The sequence below is a fragment of the Cydia fagiglandana genome, chromosome 26, assembly GCF_963556715.1.
Source record: "Cydia fagiglandana chromosome 26, ilCydFagi1.1, whole genome shotgun sequence".
In the NCBI taxonomy this organism is placed as follows: domain Eukaryota; kingdom Metazoa; phylum Arthropoda; class Insecta; order Lepidoptera; family Tortricidae; genus Cydia; species Cydia fagiglandana.
This window is the reverse complement of record NC_085957.1, coordinates 9,190,781-9,210,147: the sequence shown is the minus strand read 5'-3', so window position 1 is coordinate 9,210,147 and position 19,367 is coordinate 9,190,781. Positions and strand designations below refer to the sequence as shown.

Below are 19,367 nucleotides of genomic sequence, written 5' to 3'. Positions count from 1 at the left end.
AAAAACGATTATCGTTTTAAAAACTTGTTATTTAAATGTACAGCGAATAAAATAATTTAAATAAATTTTCGGTTACTGCTGAAGTTAAAGTGACGTCACAAAGTTTGTGTCTCCCCCCTCCCCCATGTCACAATATGTCACATTTTCTTGACCCCCTCCCTCCCCCTAAACGTGTGATGTAATTAATGGATGACCCCTTACGTCGCATAGCGCCGCAATAATATTGGAGCGGCGTTAATAATAGCGTAAGGCGCCAACCGCCATAAGGTACCTTTACCCGTGGGACGTCACATATAGTTTTTAGCGAACCGTTGTCAGTTCGGGGCGAACTACTGTAATATTACATTACACCACATTCACCAAAAATATATAGGTACCAAAAACGCTTCGCGCCATGATTCACGTGCTAATGAGGGGCCTTATAGAATACTCGGTCACTTCTCCTTATGTATGGCGGCGAGGTGCGCCTTGAGCGCGACGCGCTGCGCGAACGCGGCGGGGCAGTGCGCGCACGAGAACGGCCGCTCGCCCGTGTGCGTACGCATGTGGTTCTCTAGCACGCGGTTCGTCTGCAATTAAAAAAAACTCAATAACATTGTAACAGTTTTTCGATCAGGTAACGTGTCCGTCTTACGTCAAAATATTAATAACAGCGCCATCTAGTGCAAAATGTCTGCAGCACTATGTATAATTGAGGTTAACGCCATCTAGCGTTATTTCGTCGCATTATTTGAAACCCCTAAGCACATCACTGTTAGTACTCGAGTTATATTAGTACCAGTTAGAGGGAAACTCACTTAATGGCATTTAAATCAATAAAGAAAAACTCAATGACATTGCAACAGTTTTTTGATCAGGTCACTTGTCCGTCTTATGGTCACGTGACACCTGTTACGAGTTTAACATTTTTTTCCCATCAACAACAACATACTAAAAGTTGGTAGCGGTTTCCGGCTCTGAACTATCTCTGCGACCGTTTCCCATAAGGCATGGCACTACTCTCTGTAAAATAATACTACATTATTCATTGACATAGATATCTAGGGATTGGCTTTACGGGCATTAATAATGAGGCATGACAGAGGCCAGTACAGCGGTGTGACACCGCTACGACGCGATTGGTTGATGAGTTCGCATCACGCGCGCGATTGGTCGCAACTAGTTGCGTTAGACTCCACCATTGGTTATTCGTGAGTAACACCGCTGAACTAGTACCATTTTTAGTGCCCCATTAGCCCGTCCGTAGATATTATACGTCAATGAGTGGACGACTGAAGGCTAGAATGTAAATGTAATGTATGTCACCCAGATTATAACGAATCTATTTACACCTTATCGGATATATTTCCGTCTGTCCCCACCCACGCAAAAAAAATGTTAACCCGTGCGCTAGTATCTTATAAAGTATAAACCAACCGCGCACTTAACCTTTTCGACGCCATGTCAAACACAAAAACTGTCACTCGGACGCCACGTCACCGAAGTATTATAACTAAAATTTAATTTTATGCGTATGCACGTAGCCCTTATATTGCTGTGTGGTCTGTGACCGATTAATTCGTCTTTGGCGTTGGAACTGCGGTGCGGATATATCGGTCATTGGCGTTCAAAAGGTAAAAGAAACGACATATAGTTTGTCAAAGGACGCTCATTTCAATCTTGGAATCAAGATTTTAAATAGACACAGAGAATCATACTATCTTTGTCTTACACTAGCACCCAAAAGAAAAGGATGAGTATAGTTTTCCTGGTACTTACTGACTGACAAATTGGTTTGACCAACTATAGTTACTTACTCCGAAGCCGCGGCCGCACACGCTGCAGATCTTCGTCTTGGGCAGCGGGATCTTCTCGTGGACGAATTTGTGGTGAGTGCGGAGCCCCCAGCCGTTCACGAAGTACTGCAACCACACATTGAAAAAAAAATTGGATCGTGTAATGTTTTCATCTACGCTCAACTGGCTTAAGGAGCCATTTGAGGATAGATTGTGTTTAATTTTATTTAAATATCTAAATAGTTATACAGAGTTTAGTGTAACTCGTAACTGACCATATTTTGCATGGGGTCTTCCGACCCCCTCCCACAGTGAATAATAATAATAATTTAGCCTATATACGTCCCACTGCTGGGCACAGGCCTCCTCTCAAGCACGAGAGGGTTTGCTAGCTTTTCGGTGAACGAAAACATCGTGAGGAAACCTGCATACATACGCGAAAAAATTCGTAGATGTATAATTATATGAAGTCCCCAATTCGAAGGTGTATGTGAAAGTGGGCCAGCGTGAATTAATCTCTGTTTAGCCTTATGGTTGACTGGTAGAGAATGCCTTTAGACATTAAGTCCGCCATTTGTACATTTGATTTGTATTTTGTGCAATAAAGTTTATATAAATAAATAAATGATCAAGAATCAAGTCACCTTGTCGCAGAGCGGACAGTGATGGCGCGACTGGTTGGAGTGGAACAGCTTCCTGTGGTTGTTCATGTAGTTCTTCCGGGAGAACACCTTGCCGCACTCGGGACATGGGACGCTGGAACACATAACACAAAAGTGTTTTTGGCAAAAATTTCATTTTTGGTACAAGCTTTTATCGCTGACTGTACTTTTCTTACGATAGACAACTAATACTCATCGAGACAATTCTAAAAACCCCTAACACAATCAGGTTCCGTTGTTTCATCGCAGAGTTCCTATGGCCACCTTCTGTCTCCATCATCAGATCAGCTCGAAGGTACCATAATATTGCATTGTCAACCGACTTACGTATGTATGCAAAATTTTAGCTCAATCGGAAACCGGGAGTGGATCAAATTTAACTTGCAAGATTTGATTACAGACAGACAACGGGACCGGTGAAAGTAAATAAAAGCTTGTAATGCCCAGTCTCCATATCGCGCGGCAAACCATCGAACATTGGCTCGCGCGGCAGCCCGGTATCCATCGCGCGCGGCTAAGTTTTACGAATAAAAAAAGTAAATATCCATTTTAAGTTACATTTTTACCAATAACATTTACTTTTTATGTACAAATACATTAAAAAAATAAAATATTTTTTTTTTTGGAGACATTGACCTAAACTCATATTACATTTTTTTCCTTCTTTTGACCTCAGAAATGCGTGGTTAAAATTTTTCGCATTCCTCGTGAGCACAATGTATGTAAGTACTATTTATTTTATTGATATATAGCATGCCCAAGCTGGAATTTGCCTGGGCACGTCCACAAAAATTGTTGATAAGGACTTTAAGCGTCATTAATGTCTGTATTATTGAAAGTCGGTTGTTAGAGTCTCTTATACAATCCGGAACAACACACCGATACCGCGATGTGGGATATTGTCAGCGCCATCTAGTGCTAAATGTTATTACTAGAAATAGGCAAAGATTTTTACTACCTATCGCTTTCAGCGTGAGAAAATAATGTTAGATTTTTAGGGTTCCGTACCCAAAAAGTAAAACGGAACCCTATTACTAAGACTCTACTGTCCGTCCGTCCGTCTGTCACCAGGCTGTATCTCATGAACCGTGATAGACAGTTGAAATTTTCACAGATGATGTATTTCAGTTGCCGCTATAACAACAAATACTAAAAATAGAATAAAATAAAGAGTTAAGTGAGGCTCCCATACAACAAACGTGATTTTTGACCAAAGTTAAGCAACGTCGGGCGGGGTCAGTACTTGGATGGGTGACCGTTTGTTTTGCCTTTTTTGCATTATGGTACGGAACCCTTCGTGCGCGAGCCCGACTCGCACTTGCCCGGTTTTTAATTTATACATAGATCTGTAAAATAAGTGAGAAGTATGAAATGTCAGCCATTTTTCTAATAAAAGAAACCTGATAACTACCTATATATAATACTTACATAAACTTATAGAAGCCTCGTATGCCAACAAACCGCTCTGTGGTTTGGCAGAAGAATGTATGTATTTACTTGTAAGTAAGCATGAGAATAAACGCGATATTTATTTATTTTTTATTTTCTTAAATATTAAATAAATAAATATTAGGGGACATCTTACACAGATCAACCTAGGCCTAAACTAAGCAGTGCGCTCGTGCGGACAGACAGACAGACGGACAGTGGATGTCACGTGTCTAACCTGATCTTCTTCTGCGGCCGGTGTCTCTGCGACTGGCTGAGGTGGCGCCTGTACTTGGCGGTGTTGATGAAGGTGCGGTCACACTCCACGCAGTAGGCGGGGCCGGTGCGCTCGTGCGGACAGACAGACAGACAGACGGACAGTGGATGTCACGTGTCTAACCTGATCTTCTTCTGCGGCCGGTGTCTCTGCGACTGGCTGAGGTGGCGCCTGTACTTGGCGGTGTTGATGAAGGTGCGGTCACACTCCACGCAGTAGGCGGGGCCGGTGCGCTCGTGCGGACAGACAGACAGACAGACGGACAGTGGATGTCACGTGTCTAACCTGATCTTCTTCTGCGGCCGGTGTCTCTGCGACTGGCTGAGGTGGCGCCTGTACTTGGCGGTGTTGATGAAGGTGCGGTCACACTCCACGCAGTAGGCGGGGCCGGTGCGCTCGTGCGGACAGACAGACAGACAGACGGACAGTGGATGTCACGTGTCTAACCTGATCTTCTTCTGCGGCCGGTGTCTCTGCGACTGGCTGAGGTGGCGCCTGTACTTGGCGGTGTTGATGAAGGTGCGGTCACACTCCACGCAGTAGGCGGGGCCGGTGCGCTCGTGCGGACAGACAGACAGACAGACGGACAGTGGATGTCACGTGTCTAACCTGATCTTCTTCTGCGGCCGGTGTCTCTGCGACTGGCTGAGGTGGCGCCTGTACTTGGCGGTGTTGATGAAGGTGCGGTCACACTCCACGCAGTAGGCGGGGCCGGTGCGCTCGTGCGGACAGACAGACAGACAGACGGACAGTGGATGTCACGTGTCTAACCTGATCTTCTTCTGCGGCCGGTGTCTCTGCGACTGGCTGAGGTGGCGCCTGTACTTGGCGGTGTTGATGAAGGTGCGGTCACACTCCACGCAGTAGGCGGGGCCGGTGCGCTCGTGCGCGTCGCGCGCGTGGCGCCGCAGCCGCTCCCACGTGGGGAAGCGGAGTCCGCAGTACGAGCACGAAGCGGGGAGGTGGTGCCGACTGGGGGAACACACGGAATATATAGTAGAACCTGGATAGCAAGCATCACAAGGGAAACACCTAAATCTTCGTGTTAACAAGAGGTTTCGCCTTATCGAGGGCATCGACTTAGGGTTCTTATAGTTTTTGTTCGTCTTAAAGAGGTTTCGAGTTACAGAGGTAAAACGCTTGAAAAATTCGTGTTATGGAGGTAATTATAAAAATGCAGAATGTACAGTCCTTATTGTCTGTTTCGAGGTACCTACAGAGGTTAGTAAATAACTTCGAGTTATAGAGGTGGTAAAACAATACGCCTATTGATGCAGTCCACGGGCTGTCCCGTACAAACGCATTTTATTTCCTGTATTGCGACTTTTTTTTGGCATTTAAAAAAGGTGATTATTTTTCTGTGCATGTTTTGACCATTTGATGTAGAAAAGGAAACTTTTATATCTACAAATCTTCAGAAAATTCGCGTTTGTACGGGACAAACGGTAGACAATTTCATGGAATGCTCCTATTCTTTCGAGTTGTAGAGGTCAAAATTAATTATTCGAGTTAAGAGACAAAAAATGTACTGAATAGTCGTGAAGAGAATCGCTGCTTACTTCGTCTTAACGAGGTTGAATATTTCGAGTTATAGGGGTTTGAAATGGCATTTTATTTCGTAAAGTAGCCGAAAACAAATAACTTAGTTTCATATATCAGATCAAAAAGCTGATAGTTTCTATCCTTTACTAAAAAACAATCTACCGATAAAATAGTATTACCTAGTAGTAGTAGAGTAGTAGTAGTAGTAGTAAATGCTTTATTGCACAAAACAAGTACATAACACAGAGAGAATACAGTAAATGTGTACAAAGGCGAACTTATCCCGTTAAGGGATTTCTTCCAGCTAACCTTTAAGTAACTGAGAGATACATATGAAATGGTAGTCAAACTAAAAATGTACATGACAGCGAGACTTAAAAGAAGTAGGTAACCCTAGAAACATAACTAAATACGATGCTAAAATAGGTTCACCTTAAAAATGACAATATCTTGAAGAGTACTCACATAACATGCCTTTCCAAAGCCTTCTTAGTATTAACGGTGCGGTCGCAATGCGCGCAGATGTACTTCGAATGCAATTGCTTCTCGTGGTGATGGTAACATTGCTTGTTTCTGGAACAACAGTTATTTTTATATATACAGTGAAACCTGGATAAGTCGGATATCAAGGGACGAGCAAATTTGTCTCACTTAAAGAGGTTTCCCACTTACCCAGGCTCACAGTTAGCCAGGTACAAATAAATTTCTGTCTCATTTACAGAGGGTTCCATTAATAGAGGTGAAAATAGAGTATATTTCAGTTATAGAGGTGGTTAATAAGGTATTTAGTAATTATCTTTAAAAATGAATAAGGTAAAATAATCCTTGTTCCTAAATATTTTTTAAGTCTGTTTAAATATTTCTTTGAATTTATTTTGAATGATTCTCCAAAGGATGGATATTTCAAAAATAAATTAAATTTGATACGGACTTCATTGTGTATTAGAAATTTGATAAATGAAAATTTTTTTCGTTACTTATCAAAATTTCTGCTTTCGTTCGATAATTTTAACTAACTTACATAAATTAACTAAATCAAACTTGAAGTTGTTTAGACACAACTAGGCAAATGCGGAATTTGTGAATAGACTAAGAGTTAGTAAGAATACAGAAATTGTTCAATGAAGTCCAAGTTGGAGAGGTCATAGATTGACGTTATCTCAGATACAGAAGTCAATTCCCTATAAAATTCTAAAAAACAATTAGGAAAATGTAATCTTATAAATATAGTCTCAGTAAAAGAGGTAAAATACACTCTCTGTCTCAATTATAGAGGTAAATGTGACTAAAAAATCACAACAACGAATCCCACTTATAGAGGTTCGTTTTATCTCAGTAACAGAGGTAATTCAGTGCTAAAGTGTCGGGACCGCACCATGAGTCCCAGCTATAGAGGTTTCTCACTTATCCATGTCCCACTTAACCAGGTTTCACTGTATTTAGGGTTATATATACCATAGACTATTCTTCTATATCTAGAGGATCCCTACCTCTAGACCGAGTTTAGAGCAATTATTTCATGCAACCGATGATGCCAAAAATGCGGGGGTGCGCGGGACGAGGTGAGCGAAGTCCCGTGCCATGATTGGTCCGTTCAAAGACACGGACGTCACACAAAGACAATTTCGACTCGAACATGGAGTAAAATTACCGTATGCGTGGCAGAGGGGGTAGCGCGACTATGCTCAGTCTAGTGGATGTTTTGTCTGTGGGTTATAAACTTAATGATCAGGCTTTGATATATATCAAAGCTTGATCATTATCTGTATCTGGTCAGGCTTTGATATATATCAAAGCTTGACCATTATCTGTATCTGGTCAGGCTTTGATATATATCAAAGCTTGACCATTATCTGTATCTGGTCAGGCTTTGATATATATCAAAGCTTGACCATTATCTGTATCTGGTCAGGCTTTGATATATATCAAAGCTTGACCATTATCTGTATCTGGTCAGGCTTTGATATATATCAAAGCTTGACCATTATCTGTATCTGGTCAGGCTTTGATATATATCAAAGCTTGACCATTATCTGTATCTGGTCAGGCTTTGATATATATCAAAGCTTGACCATTATCTGTATCTGGTCAGGCTTTGATATATATCAAAGCTTGACCATTATCTGTATCTGGTCAGGCTTTGATATATATCAAAGCTTGACCATTATCTGTATCTGGTCAGGCTTTGATATATATCAAAGCTTGACCATTATCTGTATCTGGTCAGGCTTTGATATATATCAAAGCTTGACCATTATGGGCCCATCAACGTGCACACTAGCGCCACAAAAACGGGACCCTATTAACGGGTTGGCTTAAAGTAATGAGAATTTTCGTTTGCTGAAATATTAAAAAAAAGACAATAGCTATGGGTTTTCGAAATTTTACAATGACAAACAAGAGCATATTTTAAATTACAAGAAAACATTATATATACAATAAACGTCTCCCACATCCGATTTCTCATAACGGTATTCAAACCCTCTGCGTCATGCTTTGGACAACGTTTTATTAACATTACATAACCGTTTTATTGCCGTTAATTTTAATTATTTCGGCATATTAGCTTGTTATCTATATCATGCCATCATTCACAATTGCTAACTGACTAAAAATTTTCATGAAATCTGCAATTGATTGATATTTTGAGAAAATTACTTAATAGATTTAAAACACTATCTATGCAGTGTAATAATTAATAACCCAAGATTGGCGCTATAAAGAAATAATCTCAGTATTAGATGTTATTGCTTTTTATAATTTCTTTATTCATAAATAACAAAACCTTTTCAAGATTTAGTTTGTAAAAATTGGTAGCAATACCATAAGGTTGCTATAATACTCTTATTTTTATTTTCATCTTTTTTCTTTTTTGTGTTTTGTTTTTGCACGCACAAATAGCTCTGTTTTACTGTGTAGAAACTACTTAATAAACATGATGTTCAAATATTCTTATTAAGGAAACTGTAAGTCTAGTTTTAAGAAAAGTTCTAGTGTTATATATAACTATGAAAGACTGTTTGTTTCTTAAATAAATAAATAAAATAAAATTGTTTATGTATCATATTTTGGTAAAATGTATGCAATGACGTTTTTAACTGGTTTTAGGCTCTCGCGGAAAAACGACTTAACGTTTCCAACCCTAGAATATCCCCAAGACTTAAATCAATCGAAGAATTTTGGCAAATATTATATACTCTGATATGTATATTGCGATAGTAGGCAAAATATTATAGAATAAAATAAATTTTACCGTGTAATTACAAAACGATCAGTCAGAGAGTACTTGGTAGTTTGTCCAAAGTGAAAAGCAAACGGTCAGAAGCATGTTAAGTAAACTAACACAAGGGAGGCCAATTACTTCATTATTGAATTTGGTTCTAATGTTGGATATTGCATAGTTCTTCAATATAACATCCAGAAATCCATGGCCATTGTCTTTTTGTTTTTATGTCCGAAAACAAAAATTCTCATTACTTTAAGCCAACCCGTTACTAAGACTCCACTGTCCGTCCGTTTGTCTGTATGTCACCTCACCAGGCTGTATCCCATGAACCGTGATAGCTAGGCAGTTGAAATTTTCACACATTATGTATTTCTGTTGCCGCTATAACAACAAACACTAAACACATAATAAAATAAATATTTATGTGGGGCTCCCGTACAGCAAGCGTGACTTTTTTGCTTAATGTCATGGAACCCTTTGTGCGCGAGTCCGACTCGCACTTGGCCGGTTTTATTCGTAGTTACAAAAACAAAAAATACTTACTCAAAATCAGCTCCGCATTTCAAGCACCGATATGTAAACTTATGCATAGCCAAATGCTTCGCCTTTTCGCGGTTCGCCACTACGCGTCCGCACAGCGAACACCGGTTGACTGGGTGAGATCGCCAGCTGTGCAGCTCTAAGTCCCACTGGGTCTTGTAGCCGAAGGCGCATTGGGGGCACTTTCCTGGTTTCGTTCGCTGAAAAAAGGTAAGATAATTACAAATAATAATAATAATTTAGCCTATATACGTCCCACTGCTGGGCACAGGCCTCCTCTCAATCACGAGAGGGTTTGGGCTATAGTCCCCACGCTAGCCCAATGCGGATTTTAGACTTCACATACACCTTTGAATTTCTTCGCGGATGTATGCAGGTTTGCTTACGATGTTTTCCTTCACCGAAAAGCTAGTGGTGAATATCAAATGATGTACATAAGTTCCGAAAAACTCATTAGTACGAGCCTGAATTTGAACCCACGACCTCCGGATTAAAAGTCGGGCGTCATATCCACTCGGCCACCACCGCTCGGCCGTAAGATAATCATCATCATCATCTCAGCCATAAGACGTCCACTGCTGAACATAGGCCTCCCCCTTTTTTGGGGGGTGAATGCCATAATCGCCACGCTTGGCAGGCGGGTTGGCGATCGCAGTCGAGTACTTACACCGAATTTGAGGGACGCTGCTGCCCGTCCACCGGTGGTCTTGGACGTGGTTTAAGGACATACCCGGGTCCTGGATGTAGTTTAAGGTCATACCCGGGTCCAATAGATAATTACAGTTCGTTTTTTTTAGCATCTCCGCCTCAGTGGACAGATATGCCTTATGAGACTGACCTATTATAGCATGATGTGATAATCTATAAATCATTTTTGGGTCTCTATTGTTTCCCAAATAGTTTTAAGTCATAATGTATTGTTTGTCCGAATTTTCGTTAGTCATAATTGGTTTTTCTCAGAAACGCGTAACTTTTCAGGATTGCCATAAAACAAACCTAACCTAACCTAACCCATCTATAGAATGACCTTACGAAAATCCTGAAAAGTTAACGGTTTCAGTTTTATGACTAACGATAATATGACAAACAATACATTATGACTTAAAACTTTATGGGAAACAAAGGGACCCCATCATTTTTATATCTGGGTCTATCGCAAATTTATTTTGTTATACATATTCGCCATCCGATATATCGGAGCGTCCAAGGTGTTCACAATATCTGAACACGCACTGTAACGCCTTGACAATAGAGGCGTGCTCAGATATTAATGACCACCTTGGCCGCTCCGATATATCTGATGGCGACTGTACCTGTCTATGCACAGTCTTCTTATGGTCATAGACATCAGTTTTGCTCCAAAACCAAAAGCCACAGGTTTCGCACTTGTGCGGCCGACTGACATCCTCCTCTCTTTCTCGCTCTAATATCTCTTCTACCTCCTTCTCGCTCAGACTTATCTCACTAAAATACTTCTCAGGATTACTTAAGTCCAACCCGTTATCTATTTTCTTAAATTCTCTTTTCTCCGTATCTTTCTTATATATTTTTTTCTTTTTAATAGTTTTTATCTCGTTTTCTTCCTTGATATTATCTTTATCACTGTAAGTGTCAAAATTGTCAGTCTCCAAATTATCTTCTATTTCTTCTTTTATAAGTGTTTCTGTGTTGTCTATGAATAATTCCTCTTCGTTTTTGGGCTCTATGGATATGGATTCTTCTATGCTGTAGTCATATTCCTGTATATGTTTGTGTGTTAGTGCGGATAAAGATTCTGGTGAAACCTGAAACAAATAAGTTTTTTTTTAATGCAAGCTTTATCGCTAACTGTAATTTTATTTCCACAGGCAACTATTACTCATAGAGATAATTAAAACCCCAAACACAATTAGTTTGCGTTGTTTTATCACAGAGTTCCTATGGCTATGGTTAAAACGATGGATATTGTGTGAAAGAGGATATGAGAAAGAAAGGAGTGAGTGCTGAGGACACGAAAGACAGAGGAGAATGGAAGAGAAAAACATGTTGTGCCGACCCCACATAACGTGGGATAAGGGCAGTGGCGGTACTTCCATACAAGCCCAAAAGCCGGGCTTGCCTTAGTTGCCTTACCGAAATTACGTAGTGATAAGATCAATAATCAATATAGATTATTTTTAAACCGCGCGCCAAATGAACCCGTTTTATTAAATTCAAGCCACAGCGCGCGGACAGCGGCGCCAGCGTGTTGCAAAATTTTGCCGTGGCGCCTCCTCCGCGCGAAAGAAATCAGGCGTAGGATGAATATCTGCTGAGGCTGAGAATTCAGCTATCCTGCTCGCACTCGTCGGATTGCGGTTGCAAGCCGACGAGTGCGAGCTTGCTTTTTCGTCCCGCTCTAGGCGGTCTAAGCCTACAAACGCCATAGAACGATGTAATTATTCGTTGGTATGTATAGCAATTTTATAAGGCGATTTAAGCCGAGCTTTTGGTGTGAAGTTAGCTGCATAAGTTCACACGGGCACGCGTTTACTTCAAGTGTATTATTATTTAGTCGAGTCGAAAGTAACGAAAGGTCAATTTATTCAAGTGAATTTAAATTAAGTAGTGAATGTGGATTTGTTCGTTTGTTGTGACGTTTACAAGTGTTAACAATGGATGAAGTTGTTCCTTGTGACGGTATGAGATGCGTCCACGTATTACTCAACGAAAGCAAGGTAAAATCGTTAAACTTTGTAAAAAAACGGGATATATATCATTTCCTCGCCAAAACTAACACCCGACTTGTGTATTCTCAGATAAGTCAGTCGCATTAAGAGAAAATTTGGTACGGCCGTTTACAAAACACAGGGATTGTTGGTTTACTCCAATTAAGGCGTAATTAGAGTGACAGAGAAAGAAGCATGCAATTTGCAAATTTCAGTGTACGCGGTAGGCCCTCTGATATGTTTGTAAAATTCTATCTAATAGTTATGGTAGTACCTAGTATGCCCTGTGCTGTGCGCGATACGCTATGATAGCTCGCCGCGATACGCTAGCAAATTCATTTGAGTCCAAAGAGTGAGATTGGACATTTATTACGAAAACATATCTTTCGGCTTGCCTTACATACTCCGAAACCCTAGGCACGCCACTGGATAAGGGCAGGGGAAAGAAGAGTTCCTATGGCCATCTCCTGTTTCCATCATCAGATCATCTCGATGTTACCATAATATTGCATTGTCACCCGACTTCCATATGCATGCATTCAGGTCAATCGGAAATTGGGAAGTGGGTCAAATTTAGCTTCCAAGATTTGACCCATGCTAACTATGAAACCAACATACCTAAAGTCTGTATCTTTAGGTAGTTAGATAAAAGTAAACAAAACCTACCCTCAACTGGCTTAAGGAGCCATTTGAGGGTAGATTTTGTTTACTTTCTCTCGACTCAACTGGCCTACCCTCAACTGGCTTATGGAGCCATTTGAGGGTAGAAGAAAACATCGAATAATGTAAGTTAAAGTCAGGTCGTTCAGTGACTGGTCCAGGCGGTTTTGTACTTGATTGGTTAACCAATAAATGTTATAACTACTCAAAAACCCGTAGGCTCGTCTACACTGATTACTCGTATTTTGAGTGTGAGGACCCGGCTATTAAAGTACATATTAGAAACATACCTGCTCAGTGTCAGCCACTGTCAGCAAGTACTGCGCGCGCTGCAGGGTGTTCCGGAACGCCTGCGCGCGCCGCAGCAGCGCCTGGCACTCCCAGCATAGAACAATATTCAGGTATTTGTATTCCTGGAACAAAAACAAATCTAAATAATAAAGATTAAATCACGAATACCGGACCAGCGTTGGACCAAAAATGTGACGTCATGGAAAGGGCCACTAGAAAAACGGGGTATAGGAAAACCTGTGACTAGATGGGAAGACAAAATAAAAAATATCGCTGGTCAAAACTGGATGCAAATAGCTCAAGATAGAGATGAGTGGAAAACTCTGGAGGAGGGCTTCACCTGCGAAGATGGGGTTCTTGCTAAATACTAACTAATTTAAAAACTATTTTTTTAAAATGTCATAATTGCAAGAAATAAAAGGCTATTTTGTTTTATTTATTATTTTAATGATTAAATCTAAATTAGACAGGCACTTAAGAACTTATTGAGAATGAATGACTCTTTTGCCATTAGCACAGACAGAATAAGTAATAGTACTACCGTACAGAAAGAACTCTTCCTACAAAACTGAGTTTGACAGCGGTTCAGGGACGAATCACGATATCCCTTACTAATTTATGGCACTATACCTTTTGGCTATTTATAGTTCGTTTTTTTTAGCATTAGAAACAACTTCATAGAAGGTAAGCGATCTTGACATGTCTTTTAATTGAAAAACGCTTTCTAAAAATCATTAACTATTACTTATGAAAGCAGAAGAATATAAATGATCGTATTAGATTCATAATTGTTACATATTTGCCGTAATTTTTTTTTAAATGTGGTTTTCAATTAAAAGACTTATCAAGATTGTTTACCTTATTCCTAATGCTAAAAAAAACAAACTATAGGGTTGTCAAAATTCAAGCCATTATCTTATCTGTGGTAGTGCACGCAAAGGGACGTCAAGTTGTGTCAACCCTTAATAATTGCTCGGAGCAATGCTGAGACAAACGGAGCCGAGTTTGCCCGAAGTCAGGAGTTTCACACCTCTGGTGTTGACCGAGAGGCTGAAATGTCTGCTCTTACCCTTTAAGCCCAGCAGTAGCTTCGTAGGCTTGGTCAGTCAAAAGTATTAAAAATGTTATTTAAGTTAATATATCAATGATAGACTGCAGTAATCAGAAAGAGGTGGTACTAAAACCTGATACCTGACACTTACCTCCAGCGTTTCTTTACTTCCTAAGACACAGAAGTACATTTCGTAATTCGTCAAGGGCGATAGCCTCCGGTTTGCACTGAGGCATCCGTGGCATAGTAATTCTTCGGTTTCCCTTTTTACTGCATACATTTTTATAAGACTTTAGATTCAACATTAAAACGTGTTAACAGTCAAAAGCACAAGCATATTTAGGCGGTTTTATGACGGATAATAATATATTAAATAGTAACCGATGTAGTAAAACCATCGTTTACTGTTTACAAATCGACTAAATCATCAAAATACGACAAAATCAGAATGATATGAATCCCAAACACATTCAACACAAGTGAACTGTCAGTGTCAATGTCATTTGCATTTTTGTATTGTGGCAAGACTGCTCCTGCAAATGTCAACTTTTATTTCAGCTACTCGTCACAGGATGGCAGTAAAAGTATTCGTTTTGGAACCTGTATAACGTATTACACCTATCGCCCACTAGATGTCGTTGGTATGCCAAGTTAAAGGAGTTAAACTGTTGAGTTATCTATATAAATAATCGTGAACCGCTTTGACGGTAGACCTAAATGAAATTATGCTCAATCGAAAGAGCTTGAAAAAATATCACTTTTGAATCGAGAACATGTATCCGCAAAATTCGTATTGTCGAGTATTTTGCATTTAAAAGTGAAAAAATTTCGACAAAGAATGCAAATGTTCAATTTGTTGATTGTCATTTGACAGCGTTTGTTGCGTTTAGAAACTGCAAACATGCTTACAAGTTAGGTTGGTCGTTTTTTTTTTTTAATAAAAAGCAAGACGAATATTACTGTTTATTTGATGACTCCGGTATGTATAATGGTTATTATTTGCATTAAGTTTCGTTTCATATGGATATGTATACCGGTATAATTATTACATTTTTTTTTAAGCCAGAACGTGCGATAGTCTGTTACGGCTTTTAAGACGATTGCAACTATGGAGTGTAGAAGTATCTCTACCTTCCATAATTGCAACACTGCCTAGACGTCAAACCATTCGTTCGGCTTTGGGGTGTTTTGAATTACTAATTTATTCGAAAATACGTGATAAAAACCTGTTAAATAGTGTATTGTGTGTGTTAACAATAAAAAATAGTCACCGAACATAGTGCAAAGTGCAAACGCCATCGTAACGTAACGAGATTTGAACTTCAAAGCGTTCCATGGGAGTATTGTGTTTAGTATAAACATCGGTCTCTCAGTTGTATTTTAATATTTCAGAATGGTTCCAAATATTCTTACATGTCAATTCACTACTAGCTACCTGGAAATGCAAGTGAAAGCAACCAACCTTGAAGCAGCTGTGATAAACTAATAAGTGAGCGAGATGAAAATGACGTTGTTCAAAGAAACTTTGAGTTTAAGTGCCAGCTGACTGTAAACAGTGCGAAACAGTGAAAAAGCTACAGTATATTGTGGACATATTTAATAACTGTGCTTTAGTTTAGACTATGAATCAAATTTGAGGTGTATCGGTGAATTGGAAAGTGAATAAAATCTAATAAGTTATCTCCGGAGTCAATGTAAGTTGAATATAATAAGATATATAGATAGTATATATGTCGCAGTCAAAAGTGTGATCTGGTCAAAAGAACTTTTAACCGACAAAAACAGGCAAAACTGCTTTTGACTGAGCGTGTTGGTCAAAAGTAGTTTTACCTGAAAATCATTGATTAATAGTAATTGTGACTGTTACTATCAGTCAAATGTACTCTCAGAGATAGGTAGGTTAGGGTTAATTTTTTTTGCTACGCTCAAAAAATGAAACTGTTCCCAGAGTTTGGTAGGTTAGGGTTATTTTTTTTTGCTACGCCCTAAAAACGAAACTGCTGCCAGAAATAGGTATGATTTTCAGGTAAAACTACTTTTGACCAACATGCTCAGTCAAAAGCAGTTTTGCCTGTTTTTGTCGGTTAAAAGTTCTTTTGACCAGTTCACACTTTTGACTGCAAAAGGTTGGGCTGGACATATGGCAAGGGAAGGTAAAGTGCCACGTAAAAAAGATAAGTGGGATAGAGAGGTAGCGGAATGGTATCCTAGAGATGGAGAAAGGAGAGAAGGAAACCAATAATGAGGTGGTCGGATGACATAAAGAAGCATGCGGAGCCGAATTGGATAGGGACGGCAAGGGATAGAGAGCTGGGGGAGGCCTATGCCAAGAAAGCAGACTGAAATAATTATTAAAAAGCAATGACATAAAAATTATTTAATAAAGTTACTAAGGAAAAAATATTGAAAAACTAATTGATATAAATGAAATGTGAATTTATTTAAATGTAATATGTACTGAAATTTAATTTTTTGGGCAATAAAGGCTATTCTATCCTATTCTATTCTAATTTGACAGGTGACAACAAAAAAAACATTAATTCCTGCTAAAATTTCAGAGTCATAGTTAAGCGTAGTGCATAAGTATACTTGGAAAAATCCGACCTATGCCGCCGTGGATGGCCCGGTGGCAGAATGGCACAGGCACCTGCTGCAATAGCAGAGGACGCTGCTTTGATTCCAGCCTGGGGCACTGGAGGCCATAAGGCTGCTGTCCGTCTGTCTGTCACCAGGCTGTATCTCAAGATCTCATGAACCGTGATAACTAGATTAACTAGACAGTTTACATTTTCACAAATGATGTATTTCTATTGCCGCTATAACAACAAATACTAAAAACAAATTAAAGAAATATTTAAGCGGGGCCAATGAAATGAGTAAATTTTTATTAATATGTTTTAATATGACATGTTGGTGGCAAACAAGATACAAGGCTGTTAATGCCGATGGTAAGTGGGAGTTTAGACTAGACCTCTGCTTCTCCAAGGGACTCACATTGCTGACCGAGTAAATTTTTATTAATATGTTTTAATATGACATGTTGGTGGCAAACAAGCATACAAGGCTGTTAATGCCGATGGTAAGTGGGAGTTTAGACTAGACCTCTGCTTCTCCAAGGGACTCACATTGCTGATCGAGTAAATTTTTATTAAAATGTTTTAATATGACATGTTGGTGGCAAACAAGCATACAAGGCTGTTAATGCCGATGGTAAGTGGGAGTTTAGACTAGACCTCTGCTTCTCCAAGGGACTCACATTGTTGACCGAGTAAATTTTTATTAATATGTTTTAATATGACATATTGGTGGCAAACAAGCATATAAGGCTGTTAATGCCGATGGTAAGTGGGAGTTTAGACTAGACCTCTGCTTCTCCAAGGGACTCACATTGCTGACCGGTTACAAATCTATTACACTCATACTAGGGTACCGTACCTGAAGGGTAACTAAAAACGGGAACCTATTAGCGATTCCGACTCGCACTTGGCCGGTTTTTCTTAGTAGGTATATGACATTTGTTTCAGTTTTACTTCATTGTCCGTCTGTCTGTCTGTCTGTCACCTCACCAGGCTGTATCTCATGAACCGTGATAGGCAGTTGAAATTTTCACAGATGATGTATTTCTGTTGCCGCTATAACAACAAATACTAAAAAGTATGGAACCCTTCGTGCGCGAGTCCAAATCACACTTGACCGGTTTGATATTTCAGGCTCCGTCACACAGGCGCGTTTCGCGTGCGGCGCGTGAGCGGGGCGCGCCGCTTTTTCATATAAAACGCTCAGGCCCGGCTCTGAAAACGCGCCGGTGTGACGGAACCTTTATTTCAGTTTACTCCACTGTCCGTCTGTCACCAGGCTGTATCTCATGAACCGTGATAGCTAGACAGTTGAAATTTTCACACATGATGTATTTCTGTTGCCGCTATAACAACAAATACTTAAAAGTGTTCCGTTCTTGATGGGTGAGTCCGACTCGCACTTATCCAGTTTTTTTTTTAACGAATTTAATATTAACGGATAGGCATTAATATTAAAGAATGAAATAGTAGTCATAATTTCCATACTTTCACTTTAGTGCCATGAAGGGTAGGTACAAAAGGGTTCCCTCTTTTGAGATTGGAAAGTGGGCTAGGTTATAAATGCGGCCTTCACAGAACCGATCTGCGACCAGAAAAGTGGGTCAGGTTAGAACTGTGATCCTTATAGAACCAAACTGCAACCAGAAGTGGGTTAGGTTAGGTTAGAACTGCGACCCTTACAGAACCGAACTGCTACCAGAAAAGCAGATGAGATTTTTTTAATTACATACCGTAGAGTTTCGTATCTTCGCCTGGGTTTTGACACTTTTCCCAAAAAATCTCTCAAATTTGAAAGCATTTTAATCCGTTAAGGCGAAAAAACATTTTTTAGTATTCCTAACTATCAGTATACACCACTAAAACTTTTAATTTCATTGGTTAAGTTGGTAATAAATGGCCCCAAAGGCAATAGGCGATGTTTGGGTATTCTTCCCAATCTTCGCCTATGGCATGCCTTGCCGCTAATACTTACTTTTCTGTGACTTACACATGTTAAGTCGTATCTGCTTGGAATGTGCTAATATAATATGAACCTTAACTACACCAGACGAGGCATATATTTAAAAAACGGGGTAGTAGGCGAAGTTTGGTAACGGTTTGAAGTTGTTTTCATACATTTTCTATAATAAAGCTAGGGCTGCCAAAAATTTACCAACATGCCAAATAAAGGGGAGTAATGGTTTATAAGTTAAAAAAATAATTATTTTTAACAAAATTGTTTAATTGTAGCAAAATTGTCGTTATTATCGTAATTGACATCAAATCAACCTTATTTACACAAAGTGAGACATAAAAATACCTATTTGGTACCTACTCAATATCGGTAAGAGTAGAAATAAACATTTGCATATAGCGTAAACTAAAATAACCAAACATAAGAAAATATTTAAATTTGGGAACAAGTAATGTCATCCACCAATGAATGTGGTACAAAAAATTTGTCAACCCTAGGGATAGGCGAAATTTGGCAACAAGATGGACGCAAAGTACCCTCACCAATGTTTTATCCAATTGTGACTTCTAAACGTAAGCTAGCCATTAAATAATAGTTTCATATGAAAAAGAAATAGTTAGAGGATATAAACATGTAAAAAGTTTAACATTACCGGGTCCGTATCACTGTTTAAAACTGAAGTTAAAACACTGGTT

The 19,367-nt window shown here is 39.5% G+C and overlaps 1 protein-coding gene across 1 annotated transcript; it reads right to left on the bottom strand.

Annotated features, from left to right (window-relative positions):
- Positions 1–370: 370 nt before the first annotated feature.
- Positions 371–14,617, bottom strand: LOC134677417 (zinc finger protein 502-like). The gene is made up of 8 exons (XM_063535874.1): positions 14,291–14,617; positions 13,088–13,210; positions 10,764–11,234; positions 9,454–9,650; positions 6,150–6,257; positions 2,420–2,531; positions 1,797–1,901; positions 371–569 (listed from the first exon to the last, which is right to left on the bottom strand). The coding sequence occupies exons 1-8, from the start codon at positions 14,417–14,419 to the stop codon at positions 435–437; spliced, it is 1,380 nt and encodes a 459-aa protein (XP_063391944.1). The 5' UTR covers positions 14,420–14,617; the 3' UTR covers positions 371–434.
- Between the last annotated feature and the right edge of the window lie 4,750 nt (positions 14,618–19,367).